This window comes from Lutra lutra, chromosome 4, assembly GCF_902655055.1.
Source record: "Lutra lutra chromosome 4, mLutLut1.2, whole genome shotgun sequence".
NCBI classification, from domain to species: domain Eukaryota; kingdom Metazoa; phylum Chordata; class Mammalia; order Carnivora; family Mustelidae; genus Lutra; species Lutra lutra.
This window is the reverse complement of record NC_062281.1, coordinates 116,804,626-116,820,107: the sequence shown is the minus strand read 5'-3', so window position 1 is coordinate 116,820,107 and position 15,482 is coordinate 116,804,626. Positions and strand designations below refer to the sequence as shown.

General features: G+C 40.9%; 1 protein-coding gene across 4 annotated transcripts in view; it reads left to right on the top strand.

Moving 5' to 3' along the window:
• ABCD3 (ATP binding cassette subfamily D member 3) overlaps positions 1–2,828 on the top strand; it is an 80,333-nt gene extending 77,505 nt beyond the window's left edge. For all 4 annotated transcript variants that reach the window (XM_047726222.1, XM_047726221.1, XM_047726224.1 and 1 more), the window contains one exon: positions 1,344–2,828. In XM_047726222.1, coding sequence (XP_047582178.1) covers positions 1,344–1,421 — 78 coding nt within the window. In that variant the 3' untranslated portion in view covers positions 1,422–2,828. The remainder of the gene's footprint in view (positions 1–1,343) is intronic.
• Positions 2,829–15,482: the final 12,654 nt, after the last annotated feature.

Genomic DNA, 15,482 nt, shown 5'->3' with positions numbered 1-15,482 from the left:
CCCCAAACTAAACCCTGTTAACTCTTCCCTTCCCTCTCCTCCCTTTCCCTTCCCCTCTCTCTTTCTCTTTCCTTCCTTCTTCTCTTTCTTCCTTCCTAAATGATAAAGACATTCTAAAAGAAAGGGTTTGAGAAAAATTAGAACAAATATACAGGGTATCTTGGTCCATAAAATACATACCTGATGGAGCAACTTTTTCCCCAAGTACTGAGCTGAATATCCTTGGGGGATACAGAGTGCTGTCTTTACCCTCAATAACCCTATGGTTAAGATGATAGTATACAGATAAGATGAAAAGTAGGAGATTTGAACTCAGAAAACCTGGCTTCAAGCATGACTGTTCTGGCATCCATTGCTTCCTTCATATAATAAAGTTATTGATCCTTGCCTTCCTGTCTCTTAGATTACCATGAACATCGAAGAGGTAGCCTCTGTAAAAGTATTTAGTAAAAATAATGGAATTCTGTATAGCTGTGTGACTTTTAAAGATACTTTTTATTCTTATAATTTGTCCATTAATTCTTGTAATTTGTCCATTTTTCAGAATGAAATGAGAAATTGAATAACTAATAATCAAAGCAGTTTAAAAAGTATCCAAGCCTTGCTGTTTTCTCAGGAGCTCATAAATATCATAGCCACAGGGCTGTGAGAGTTTTTGGATTTGACCTCCCCTCTTCTTCTGGTGGGGGAGACAGGTGCAGAGTACCAAGCAGAGATTGTGTGACGGAGGCATGTTAATGTCAGAGGCCAGAATAGATAGAAGATGGGAAAACATATCTTTTCTGTAAATAAAAAGCTGCTAAATAAAACAGAAGTCTTTCTAGCTGTTGTCCTAAGTGTCTTCATAGGATGGGATATACAGGCATACTGTATAGCTCTTTTACTCCTTTACTAAGACCACAAACAAATAAAAAGTCTTAAGTTAGAGGTTCCAAACTAATCCAGGAAACCAGATAAAGGAAATATTCAAGAATTCCCCGTTGATTAGGCTTATCCTTAGTGCAGTTCAGCCTGTGGTACATTGGATTGGATGTGGAGTTATGGAAGCATTCTGATATGTAGGATGCCTGTACATTTGTTTCCTTCAAAGTAATGAGGAATTTTGGTATTTTAGTTCTTATAAAGGAAAGTACTCTGTCCACTCCAAGCAGAATTACATTGTTGCTATATTAAAGAGAGTGGACTTCTTCACTTAGTCTTAACTTTCTGGGTATAAAACTTTTGAAGGTATAAGTGGCTTAAAATAATTTCCATTGTCTTGTATAATAACCTCTGCATAAATTCCTGACAAAAATGAAATTATCTTAGTCATTGATTTTTTTCCCCCCACTTCTTTCCCGTAGTACTACCTGCATATGGATGGCAGAGGCAATTATGAATTTAAACAGATAACAGAAGATACGGTTGAGTTTGGCTCTTAGAATCTGGAGAGCTGTTCTGCTTCAATGAAATCATTAAAGAACACACTTAGAAATACACAGTACGTTGTAAAATAAAGTTGAGCTTGGGTTTTTTTTTTTTTTTCTTAAAACAACAAATAATTAGATATGAAATAATTGAGAACAAGTTGTCAAACCATTTAATATTATATAGGATCTTGCTAATTGTGTATATGTTGGTTTAATTATTAATATGTACTAAGAATGTCCTTATTCTTGTGGTTAAAAACCTGCCTAAATTAAATTGGGCTTAAATCAGTGTAACCTGATTCATCCTGGGATGTAAACCATTTGAAGTCAGCTAATTTGACTTTTATGGCTCTATCTTTTCCTTCAATGAAGAACCCTATTGAAAACTGGGGTCATCATTTATCCTGTTCTTACAAGATAGTCTTGAGCTTCATTTTCTTGTGCTCCATGATTGTAGGAAACAAATCATAGTATTTTATCAAAACGTATAACCCGAATGCATAATAGCATTTATCGCGCAGTGGCAGATTGCTTTAGCTGCCACTGTTATACTCATTCCTTGTATAGATCTTGGGGTACATTTGACTCCAGGGAAGCCATTTGAAATTTCTTTGGCTAAGTAATAAGTGTGCCCCTCTCAGTCTGCAGTATTGAGTTGTTTTGAGGGTTCTTTGTGGGAATATAACAGAAGTTTATGTGCAGTCTTGCTTACAAGGGGTGGTTACTATGTTTCACACCTAATCTTCCCAATGTTTGGGATATTAAGGCATAAAGTCCTTACATGTCAAGCTCAAGCTCTTTAATAAGAGTTTCAGATTTTTTAAAAGAATTGGATGGATCTGTGTATGTTAGAAGCCCATTCATTAGAAGTGTGGTGGTTACATTTGTTAAACTCCAAATGAGCCATAGGAATGCACTACATGAAGTAATGCACTGAGTATGCAATGTTATCACTGTCTTTGACTGTGATTTTATGTTTAAAAAATGTTATAATTACGCACATGGGTGAATTATGTTTCCTAGGCACTGATTTATCTCTGTGAATCTTGAATAACTTTTTATATTTGGGTCATTATGTTGAACTACCCCAAGAGAAATTGATTTCACCTCACCAAGCCACCATTAATGACTTACATGTATTGTTTGCACAGGGAAAACTGAAACTGAATTTTATCAATAAGCTAGATATGAAATCAGTTTTATCAGACTAGGGTTCAGAAATGGGCATTTTATAATCTTGTTTCAGTATAACTGATTTTGTCTTTTTCTCACAATTAACTATAAGAATCACCGGCTACCAAAGTAAAACTTGATGTACTGATTCCATAATATATAACATTCAGTTTTTACCACTCTCTTTGGCAAACTTGTCTACTTACTTATTTTCTGTTCAGATTAAAAAGAATCAGTTATCCTGTACAACTTTTGCTTGTTCTTTTTATTCTGGTATCTAAAAACTGGGTAGTTCATACATAGTTCACATAATCTTGACTTAAAAAACACGAAAATAAATTGACATTCAGAAATCCCTTTTAGAGAGGAGTCAAGATGGCGGAGAAGTAGCAGGCTGAGACTACTTCAGGTAGTGGGAGATCAGCTAGATAGCTTATCTAAAGATTACAAACACCTACAAATCCAACGGGAGATCGAAGAGAAGAAGAACAGCAACTCTAGAAACAGAAAATCAACCACTTTCTGAAAGGTAGGACTGGCGGAGAAGTGAATCCAAAGCGACGGAAGATAGACCGCGGGGGGAGGGTCCGGCTCCCGACAAGCGGCAGAGCAACGGAGCACAAAATTGGGACTTTTAAAAGTCTGTTCCACTGAGGGACATCGCTCCAGAGGCTTAACCGGGGTGAAGCCCACGTGGGGTAAGCGTGGCCTCAGGTCCTGCAGGGTCACAGAAGGATCGGGGGTGTCTGAGTGTCGCAGAGCTCACAGGTATTAGAACGGGGAAGCCGGCTACAGAGACAGAGCCAAGGAGTGACTCTCAGCTTGGGGTTGCCTTGAACCGGTTGCAGGCTCGGTCAGCTTGGAGCGTGGCCAGAGGCCAGGGTGACGGGAGTCATTGGGCGCTGTTCTCTGGGGGCGCACTGAGGAGTGGGGCCCCGGGCTCTCTGCTCCTCCGGGCCAGAGAGTGGGAGGCCGCCATCTTCATTCCCGCCCTCCGGAACTCTACGGAAAGCGCTCAGGGAACAAAAGCTCCCGAAAGCAAACCCAAGCAGCGGATTACTCAGCCGGCCCCGGGTAAGGGCGGTGCAACTCCGCCTGGGGCAAAGACGCTTGAGAATCACTACAACAGGCCCCTCCCCCAGAAGATCAGCAAGAAACCCAGCCAGGACCAAGTTCACCTACCAAGGAGTGTAGTTTCAATACCAAGGAGAGTGGCGGAATTCCAGAGGAGGAGAAAGCAAGACACAGAACTCATGGCTTTCTCCCCATGATTCTTTAGCCTTGCAGTTAATTTTTGTTTTTCTTTTTCAATTTTTTTTCTTCTTCTAAATTTTTTTAACTTTTACCCTTTTCTTTTTTAACATTTTTTAACTAGTTTATCTAATATATATATATATATTTTTTTCCTTTTTATACTTTTTCTTTATTGGTTTTCTTTTTTTAATTTTTTTTTTCTTTCTTTCTGAACCTCTTTTTATCCCCTTGCTCCCCCCTCACGATTTGGGATCTCTTCTGATTTGGCTAAAGCATATTTTCCTGGGGTTGTTGCCACCCTTTTAGTATTTTACTTGCTCCTTCATATACTCTTATCTGGACAAAATGACAAGGCGGAAAAATTCACCACAAAAAAAAGAACAAGAGGCAGTACCAAAGGCTAGGGACCTAATCAATACAGACATTGGTAATATGTCAGATCCAGAGTTCAGAATGACGATTCTCAAGGTTCTAGCCGGGCTTGAAAAAGGCATGGAAGATATTAGAGAAACCCTCTCGGGAGATAGAAGAGCCCTTTCTGGAGAAATAAAAGAACTAAAATCTAACCAAGTTGAAATCAAAAAAGCTATTAATGAGGTGCAAACAAAAATGGAGGCTCTGACTGCTAGGATAAATGAGGCAGAAGAAAGAATTAGCGATATAGAAGACCAAATGACGGAGAATAAAGAAGCTGAGCAAAAGAGGGACAAACAGCTAGTGGATCACGAGGGGAGAATTCGAGAGATAAGTGACACCATAAGATGAAACAACATTAGAATAATTGGGATTCCAGAAGAAGAGGAAACAGAGGGGAGCAGAAGGTATATTGGAGAGAATTATTGGAGAGAATTTCCCCAATATGGCAAAGGCAACAAGCATCAAAATCCAGGAGGTTCAGAGAACCCCCCCTCAAAATCAATAAGAATAGGTCCACACCCCGTCACCTAATAGTAAAATTGACAAGTCTTAGTGACAAAGAGAAGATCCTGAAAGCAGCCCGGGAAAAGAAGTCTGTAACGTACAATGGTAAAAATATTAGATTGGCAGCAGACTTATCCACAGAGACCTGGCAGGCCAAAAAGCTGGCATGATATATTCAGAGTACTAAACGAGAAAAACATGCAGCCAAGAATACTATATCCAGCTAGGCTATCATTGAAAATAGAAGGAGAGATTAAAAGCTTCCAGGACAAACAAAAACTGAAAGAATTTGCAAATACCAAACCAGCTCTACAGGAAATATTGAAAAGGGTCCTCTAAGCAAAGAGAGACCCTAAAAGAAGTAGATCAGAAAGAAACAGAGACAATATACAATAACAGACACCTTACAGGCAATACAATGGCACTAAATTCATATCTCTCAATACTTACCCTGAATGTTAATGGGCTATATGCCCAAATCAAAAGACACAGGGTATCAGAATGGATAAAAAACAAAACCCATCTATATGTTGCCTACAAGAAACTCATCTTAAACCTGAAGACACCTCCAGATTTAAAGTGAGGGGGTGGAAAAGAATTTACCATGCTAATGGACATCAGAAGAAAGCAGGAGTGGCAATCCTTATATCAGATCAATTAGATTTTAAGCCAAAGACTATAATAAGAGATGAGGAAGGACACTATATCATACTCAAAGGAACTATCCAACAAGAAGATCTAACAATTTTAAATATCTATGCCCCTAACGTGGGAGCAGCCAACTATATAAACCAATTAATAACAAAATCAAAGAAACACATCGACAAGAATACAATAATAGTAGGGGATTTTAACACTCCCCTCACTGAAATGGACAGATCATCCAAGCAAAAGATCAACAAGGAAATCAAGGCCTTAAATGACACACTGGACCAGATGGACATCACAGATATATTCAGAACTTTTCATCCCAGAGCAACAGAATACACATTCTTCTCTAGTGCACATGGAACATTCTCCAGAATAGATCACATTCTTGGTCCTAAATCAGGTCTCAACCATTATCAAAAGATTGGGATCATTCCCTGCATATTTTCAGACCACAATGCTCTGAAGCTAGAACTCAATCACAAGAGGAAATTTGGAAAGAACCCAAATACATGGAGACAAAACAGCATCCTTCTAAAGAATGAATGGGTCAACCAGGAAATTAAAGAAGAATTGAAAAAATTCATGGAAACAAATGATAATGAAAACACAACGGTTCAAAATCTGTGGGACACAACAAAGGCAGTCCTGAGAGGAAAATAATAGCGGTACAAGCCTTTCTCAAGAAACAAGAAAGGTCTCAGGTACACAACCTAACCCTACACCTAAAGGAGCTGGAGAAAGAACAAGAAAGAAACCCTAAACCCAGCAGGAGAAGAGAAATCATAAAGATCAGAGCAGAAATCAATGAAATAGAAACCAAAAAAACAATAGAACAAATCAACGAAACTAGGAGCTGGTTCTTTGAAAGAATTAATAAGATTGATAAACCCCTGGCCAGACTTATCAAAAAGAAAAGAGAGAGGACCCAAATAGGACCCAAATGAAAGAGGAGAGATCACAACGAACACCAAAGAAATACAGACAATTATAAGAACATACTATGAGCAACTCTACGCCAACAAATTTGACAATCTGGAAGAAATGGATGCATTCCTAGAGACATATAAACTACCACAACTGAACCAGGAAGAAATAGAAAGCCTCAACAGACCCATAACCAGTAAGGAGATTGAAACAGTCATCAAAAATCTCCAAACAAACAAAAGCCCAGGGCCAGATGGCTTCCCAGGGGAATTCTACCAAACATTTAAAGAAGAACTAATTCCTATTCTCCTGAAACTGTTCCAAAAAATAGAAATGGAAGGAAAACTTCCAAACTCATTTTATGAGGCCAGCATCACCTTGATCCCAAAACCAGACAAGGATCCCATCAAAAAAGAGAACTACAGACCAATATCCTTGATGAACACAGATGCAAAAATTCTCGCCAAAATACTAGCCAATAGGATTCAACAGTACATTAAAAGGATTATTCACCACGACCAAGTGGGATTTATTCCAGGGCTGCAAGGTTGGTTCAACATCCGCAAATCAATCAATGTGATACAACACATTAATAAAAGAAAGAACAAGAACCATATGATACTCTCCATAGATGCTGAAAAAGCATTTGACAAAGTACAGCATCCCTTCCTGATCAAAACTCTTCAAAGTGTAGGGATAGACGGCACATACCTCAATATTATCAAAGCCATCTATGAAAAACCCACCGCAAATATCATTCTCAATGGAGAAAAACTGAAAGCTTTTCCGCTAAGGTCAGGAACACGGCAGGGATGTCCGTGTTCTACTATGCTATGCTATTCAACATAGTACTAGAAGTCCTAGCCTCAGCAATCAGACAACAAAAGGAAATTAAAGGCATCCAAATCGGCAGAGAAGAAGTCAAACTATCACTCTTCGCAGATGATATGATACTATATGTGGAAAACCCAAAAGACTCCACTCCAAAACTGGTAGAACTTGTACAGGAATTCAGTAAAGTGTCAGGATATAAAATCAATGCACAGAAATCAGTTGCATTTCTCTACACCAACAACAAGACAGAAGAAAGAGAAATTAAGGAGTCCATCCCATTTACAATTGCACCCAAAACTATAAGATACCTAGGAATAAACCTAACCAAAGAGACTAAGAATCTATACTCAGAAAACTATAAAGTACTCATGAAAGAAATTGAGGAAGACACAAAGAAATGGAAAAATGTTCCATGCTCCTGGATTGGAAGAATAAATATTGTGAAAATGTCTATGCTACCTAAAGCAATCTACACATTTAATGCAATTCCTATCAAAGTACCATCCATTTTTTTCAAAGAAATGGAACAAATAATCCTAAAATTTATATGGAACCAGAAAAGACCTCGAATAGCCAAAGGAATATTGAAAAAGAAAGCCAAAGTTGGTGGCATCACAATTCCGAACTTCAAGCTCTATTACAAAGCTGTCATCATCATGACTGCATGGTACTGGCACAAAAACAGACACATAGATCAATGGAACAGAATAGAGAGCCCAGAAATAGACCCTCAACTCTATGGTCAACTCATCTTCGACAAAGCAGGAAAGAATGTCCAATGGAAAAAAGACAGCCTCTTCAATAAATGGTGTTGGGAAAATTGGACAGCCACATACAGAAAAATGAAATTGGATCATTTCCTTACACCACACACGAAAATAGACTCAAAATGGATGAAGGATCTCAATGTGAGAAAGGAATCCATCAAAATCCTTGAGGAGAACACAGGCAGCAACCTCTTCGACCTCAGCCGCAGCAACATCTTCCTAGGAACATCACCAAAAGCAAGGGAAGCAAGGGCAAAAATGAACTATTGGGATTTTATCAAGATCAAAAGCTTTTGCACAGCAAAGGAAACAGTTAACAAAACCAAAAGACAACTGACAGAATGGGAGAAGATATTTGCAAATGACATATCAGATAAAGGGCTAGTGTTCAAAATCTATAAAGAACTTAGCAAACTCAACACCCAAAGAACAAATAATCCAATCAAGAAATGGGCAGAGGACATGAACAGACATTTCTGCAAAGAAGACATCCAGATGGCCAACAGACACATGAAAAAGTGCTCCACATCACTCGGCATCAGGGAAATACAAATCAAAACCACAATGAGATATCACCTCACACCAGTCAGAATGGCTAAAATTAACAAGTCAGGAAATGACAGATGCTGGCGAGGATGCAGAGAAAGGGGAACCCTCCTACACTGTTGGTGGGAATGCAAGCTGGTGCAACCACTCTGGAAAACAGCATGGAGGTTCCTCAAAATGTTGAAAATAGAACTACCCTATGACCCAGCAATTGCACTGCTGGGTATTTACCCTAAAGATACAAACGTAGTGATCCAAAGGGGCACGTGCACCCGAATGTTTATAGCAGTAATGTCTACAATAGCCAAACTATGGAAAGAACCTAGATGTCCATCAACAGACGAATGGATAAAGAAGAGGTGGTATATATACACAATGGAATACTATGCAGCCATCAAAAGAAATGAAATCTTGCCATTTGCGACGACGTGGATGGAACTAGAGGGTATCATGCTTAGCGAAATAAGTCAATCGGAGAAAGACATCTATCATATGATCTCCCTGAAATGAGTGAGAGGAGATGCAACATGGGGGGTTAAGGGGGTAGGAGAAGAGTAAATGAAACAAGATGGGATTGGGAGGGAGACAAACCATAAGTGACTCTTAATCTCACAAAACAAACTGAGGGTTGATGGGGGGAGGGGGGTGGGATTATGGACACTGGGGAGGGTATGTGCTATGGTGAGTGCTGTGAAGTGTGGAAACCTGGCGATTCACAGACCTGTACCCCTGGGGATAAAAATATATGTTTATAAAAAATAAAATTAAAAAAAAAAAAAGAAATCCCTTTTAGCACCCAAAGTCTCTTTTTCAAAAAGTATGTCAAATGTGATTTTTAGCAGAATGAATTTCTCTTTTAGAAAAGCCACATAAAACCTTCTGTGTGCCAGAGCACCTGGCTGGTTCAGTTGGTGGAGCATGCAACTCTTCATCTTAGGTTCATGAGTTTGAGCCACACACTGGGTATAGAGATTACGAAAGAAAGAAAAAAAAGTGAGATCCCCACAGACATCAGTGTACCTCGCAAATGCAACCTAATAGCCAGGAGACTTTAAAAGATACTATCAGTCCTGGGAAAGATTTTAAGTTCTGGGGGAATTTTGAGATTTTCAGATTTCTAGATTACCCTGAACCTACTAGCAGCTGCCTCTTTATTCCTTCTGTAATGGATTTTTACCATCAAAAAACCAGTTGTTGGTCCTTTTTTTCTTTCTTTTAAAATTTAACAAACATCAAAGTGCTTCACTGTTTGAGGCATAGAGGAATATCCTTTTCCTGGAGAATCACCATGTACACTAACATAATGGTGGTTCTGCGAAGACCTACAATAAAGAAATCCAACGTTTCTAAAATATGATTACCGTGAAACATCTTTTTCCTCACAGGTCCTCTTAGCATATTCTGTAGGCCTCACTGGGAAATGGCAGCTTAATCTGAACAATAAGCTAGAGAATAAATTCCATTCATGAGCAACATACTGGATCCCAAGGGTACCACTCTGTGTTCTAATACCAAGCTTCTATTTTTCCTACAACAGAAAATAGGGGTATAAACAACTACAGTGGTTTGCTGTGCATTAACAGAATAAAATGTATGTAGGGTTTGCCTCTGCAGGGGAGGCAAAATTTTACCTCTGCCATCTTTGGGTTTTTGGTTGGTCCTGAGAATTAAGTTGACATAAGATAGGTAGATAGGAAAAACAATACACATTTATTTAATACAAGTTTTAGGTGCTATGGAAGCCCTCATAAGGAGATGGCTCAAAGAAGTGGCAAAACCTAAAGGCTTTTTATACCAGGTTGAACAAAGAGAGGCAATTGTAGAAAAGTAAACTACGTGAGGAAGCCAAGTGAAGGTAGGAAATAAATAAGGTTTAGGTAGAATTCTCTCTGTCTTGACCTGACATCCTTGATGATGAGAATGATACTTTCCTTCTGGTTTAGAGAGGACATCCTCCATATGGAGATGGCAAATATTAGCTTATTTTCAGGAAGAAAAGGGGGAGAGTCAGAGTGCCCTTCTTGCACCTGTTTTTTTTTTTTTTTTCCCTTATTTTTTAAAAAAATTATTAGAGCAGAAGCAGGAGGAGCAGCAGACAGAGAGAAGCAGGCTCCCCGTTGAGCAAGGAGCCCAGTGCTTAGTTTAATCCCAGGATCCTGGGACTATGACCAGAGCTGAAGGCACCACTTAGCAGACTGAGCCACCCAGGCGCCCCTGCACCTGTTTTTTTTTAAGTGTTTTTAGCTCAGAAACAGTGGTTACACCAAAGTGGTGTATTCTGGGGTGGCATATTGCCACCCTTCACCTTGTTCCCTTCTCTTAGTGATTAGCATGTGACTTAAAACTAGTGAGACTGTAGTGTCTGTCATTTCCTTATGGACTTCTTAAACTTCTAAACTTGGTGTTTAAAAGTATAATTTGCCAAAAGGCAGAGTGAATTCTGTCAGGTGAACTTCAGCATTGTTAGTTGTAGGAAACTGTTTACATCAGTCATTTTTCCTGTGTGAATAATTGAAATATTCTGACCCATAAACATTACCATATGCATGTCACTTAAAAAAAATTGAAAACCAGTTTCCTCTGGGAAACTCTGCTCCTCCTCCCTAGGAGCAACCATTTTAATTGTCTTGTGGTGATTGCATTTTTTCCCCTTATTTTTAAAGTAATACGCTATACAGCTATTTCTTGATAAATTAATTTTAGATACTTCCTATTGCCCATTTTGTCACCGGCCTGACCCCCTGAACTCAGGACTGACCTCCTGAACTCACGAACTAATAGAAGCTTTGAGTTTTAGAATGCATAATTTTTACAAGCACTTGCCTTTAAACCTAATAGAGTTCTTTTATAAATGACTTTTTGCAATACCATCCGAATGTCAAAAATAACCACCTAGACAGACACACACACAAAACACCTTATTGTTAGGATTTGTACTTTCCTTGACACCAAGTAACTTTATGGAAGCTGAGGGCCAGGTTTTGAACAGGGGTGTTCAATCTTGGCCCATTTCACAGGTCAAAGGCTCCAGAAATCATTTGGTCTCTTCTTTTCCTGAGACTCCCTTATGTTACATTTCTATTGGAAAGACTACCATTCTGGGTGTTCCATAGAGGAAAGGTGGTTCTTGTCTCAAGGAGATTCAGTTGGTTCTTCTGCTATTGCTAGGGCCACAGGGGCTCCTCAGGGAAGATGAGGATCTGGTTTTCTACAAGGGGCACTGGAGTGATTTGGTTTTGCCATCCCGCTTCCCTTTCCCAGGCAGTTAGAGCAATCTGATTTCCAGTGCCCCTCTTGCTTACAGTATGTGAACTGATTGTAACCCAGTTTTGTGTCTGGTCTCTTGGTCCCAGGATTGGGGCTGGGACACTTACCCATGGGGACTTCCTTTCTTCCCCTGGATTACCTCATGCAGACTAGAGCTACTGTCAGAAGGGCAGCTTGCCTTTTCATTTTCTTGTCTTCCTTTTCATCCTTTGTCCCATCTGTTATTGAGTACCCTAAAAGCTGTCTTTGCTGAGTGGAATTAGTGTTGGGACCTGTTGCTAATTTTTGATGCTTTCTGCAGATATCTGGAGCACTTTGAGATATGATATAGGTATTAAGGACCATTTGACTAACTTGGGCCTTGGGGTCCCAATTTGTATGCCTTTTCAGACAATCCCACAGGCTTTCTGGGAAGGCTGATGGGTTTTTAAACAACACAACATCAGGTGCCCCTGACAAGTAGACCAAACAACCAGGTACCCAGGCTCTACTCAATTAAGTCCTTTGCCGGGGGGGGGGGGGGGGGGGGGGGGAGGTGGAGGGTGTCCCTGCTTAGCAGGGAGTCTGTTTCCTACCTCTCCTTCTGCCCCTCCCCCTCTCATGTTCTTTCTTTCTCTCTCTCTCTCTCTCTCAAATCAATAAAATCTTTTAAAAAAGAAAAAAATAAATTAAGGTCTCTAAGCTTTAAGAATTCTAATAAATGTAATTAGGACTACTGGGAATAATATGGGAAACAGCTATATATGCCAGGAAAGAAAGATGGGTGTTTTTGGTAAGCAAGGTATGAGAAATAGAAATACGCTTTTGTTGGGGAGAAAAGAAAGTAACTTTGTCCTAAATGAGACTGGTTGTAGTATGGGATATGGGAAACTTAGGACAAAATCTGAATGTAAAAAGAGAGCTGTAGAAAGTCTAAGACAAAGGAATCTCTGGAAGGGAGTTTTATATTTTATATGTAATTGAGACTGAGATAGGAATGAATGAGTTTTGAGTGTACACTGGTATAGGGGCCCCTGGCTGGCTCAGTCAGAGGAGCATGTGACTCTTGATCTTGGGGTCATGAGTTCAAGCCCCATCTTGGGTATAAAGTTTACTAAAAAAATAAACTAAAAAAAACACACTGGTATAGGTTGGAATTTGGTTTACTTGTGATAAGAAATAGTAAACCAAGTTTTTTTCTTTATCTACCCAGAAAAAATAGTTTCTATGCTTTGTCTTTATCAGGTCTTTGATTACTTAAGAAAATCCAATCTTCTTAATAATAAAAGAGCTAAGTTTGGTTAGCAACAATAACCCCCATAGAATCTCTTATTGCCAACTTGGTTAAAAGTTTTGTAATGATCTGCAATCCCACTTAGATGTGTACTTTAAAAGCTTCTGATATTTTTGACAACTTCTCCAAAAAATGAAGACTTTTTGACTAGTTAGGCTTATTTATTTGGTATGGAAAGCATTATCAACTAAGCAATGATAAATCTTCTTAGATTATATTGTGTGGGTAAATGCTCTGGCTGTTCCAGAAATTATCTAAAATCCCTGAAGTTCTAGTATGTCCCGGTATAATGTCATCACTTGTAATTCTGATTATGAGGTATTGTGTGTCACAAAAATACTATAGCTAGCAAGGGCTACATAAGGTATCAAAAGAAAAGGCCCCAGTATCTAAGGAAGCTGTAAAATACTTGGAGTTTATTATGTCTGAGGGGCAATGAGGTAGGTCTTCCTCAGAAAGGAAAATAGCATTATGTCAACTCGCCCCACCAAGGACCCACAAATAGTTGTGTAGGTTTTGGGGAGTGACCGATTTTTGTCACATCTGGATTCCTAACTTTGCCAATTGCAAAACCCTCTAAGATAAGCTTTGTGGACCTGTGACAGACCTGTTTGAGTGAGATTAAAGCATGTGATCTAGTTTACTGCAGTCACAAAGATCTTGGAAGTGAACCCCTGTTCGATGCAGAAGAAATATGGATAAGTAGGCTTCCATTTTAGGTGGGGGGTGGGTGGGGGATGGGCAGGCCTCACTGAAAAGATAATACTTGAGTGAAAGTTGTAAAGGAAGTGAGGGAGCCAGCCATATAGATATTCGAGGCAAGGACATTTTAAGCCAAAGGCAGTGGTAAATAGGAAAACCAGGAGGTGGGCCATGCCTGGCCTGTTAACGTATGAGAAGTGGCCTCCCTGATAGCCCCAAGGATTCTAACCCTGGGTAGTCTCACCTGTGTATCATGTGCCCTCATGCTGAGTTCGTGCTGGCCGGGTGTGATGAAGGAACACGACAGAAGTGACTGTGTGTAGCGTCGGAGGCCAAGGCATCAAGGGCACTGTGGCTTCCCCTCTCCTGCTTGGATGGCTTGCTCTGAGGGAAACCAGCTCCTAGTAAGGACCCCCTGATGGCTGGAAGGAAGGTCCCAGGCCCTAGCCTGGGCTGACTTGCCAGCCTGTTAGTAAGCCATCTCAAACATGGGTCCCCAGCCCCAGGGTTGCCTTCAGAGATACCTGCAGCCCCAGAGGATATCTTGACTGCACGTCTCTTGAATAATTCTGAGTGGGAAGTGCTTCTCAATCCCTTTCCGAATTCTTGACCAACGGAAAGCATGGCTTTGGTTGTGTTAAGCTGTCAGACTTGGGGATGCTTAGTGATGTGGCCCTGGAGTCCTAATGCCTTAGGAAACACTGAAGAGGCACAAATAATAAGGGAGTGAGTGTGGGGCAAGGAGCAGGGGATAAATTCAGAGACAGGGAGAGGGCCCAGATTATGTGGGACTTTGTAGGTTTGTATCCATTGGGACGTCATTAGAGACATGAACAAAGGGGTGGACTTGATCTGGCTTAGGTTTTGTGAGCTCTCAGGCCCTGTGCTGAGGCACCGACAGCAGAGGGGTGGAAGCAGAGGAAGCGGGTGAGGAGGTCCTTGCCATAATCAGGTCAGAGGTGGTGAGGGCGACAGAGGAGTGGCCGTGAGCGTGGTGAGAAGGGGTAGAATTCTGGAAGTATTTTGAAGGGAGAAATGATAAGATTTGCTGAAAACAATTTAAAAGATTGGACAGAACATAAAAAGCCACCTCTTCAAGGCATCCTAGAGCCAACATATAGTGAAGAATTACCTAGGCAAGGCTGGGGAAAGGCAAAGAGCTCCGAAGGAGAAGCGGGAAGCGCTCTGTCCCAGAGGTCATTGCGGAACCCAGAGTGGGCAGCTGAGAGTGAGAGGGGACCTTCGAATGGGCATAAGAAGGGCCAGTCGGGTGCTGCCACGAGTGGGAGCTGCCGCATGCTTCCAGGAGCTACCCTGAAGGACAGAAGGGGCTCACCGAACCCGGAAAAAGACCCACGAAACCCAGACTATTAAGAGGAGCTCCCACTAGGATAGGAGCTGACCCAAAGGCTTAAACTAAAACTCAGCTCCTTCCAGATGACCCAGGGGAGGCCCTTTCCTCCAGGCTCTACTCCCCACCGCCCGATGCAGAGGTTTCTAGGGTTTGAAGCACACAGTGGACCTTGACCAGGTGGTGGAGCCGCCTGCCTATCCCTACACCCCCCACTGAAATCAGTCTCCACCACGCGAACCTGGGGTGGGGTGTACCTCAAGACGGGGGAAAACCGGTCGCCACAGGCCCAATTACACGCAGTATAGACGGGACCCCACCTCTTGCAGTGAGCCACACATCTCTAAAATTAGAGGGGGTCCCGCCCCAGACCCACCGCTGCGGGGTTGAAAGGCAGCTGCCCCTCGCCA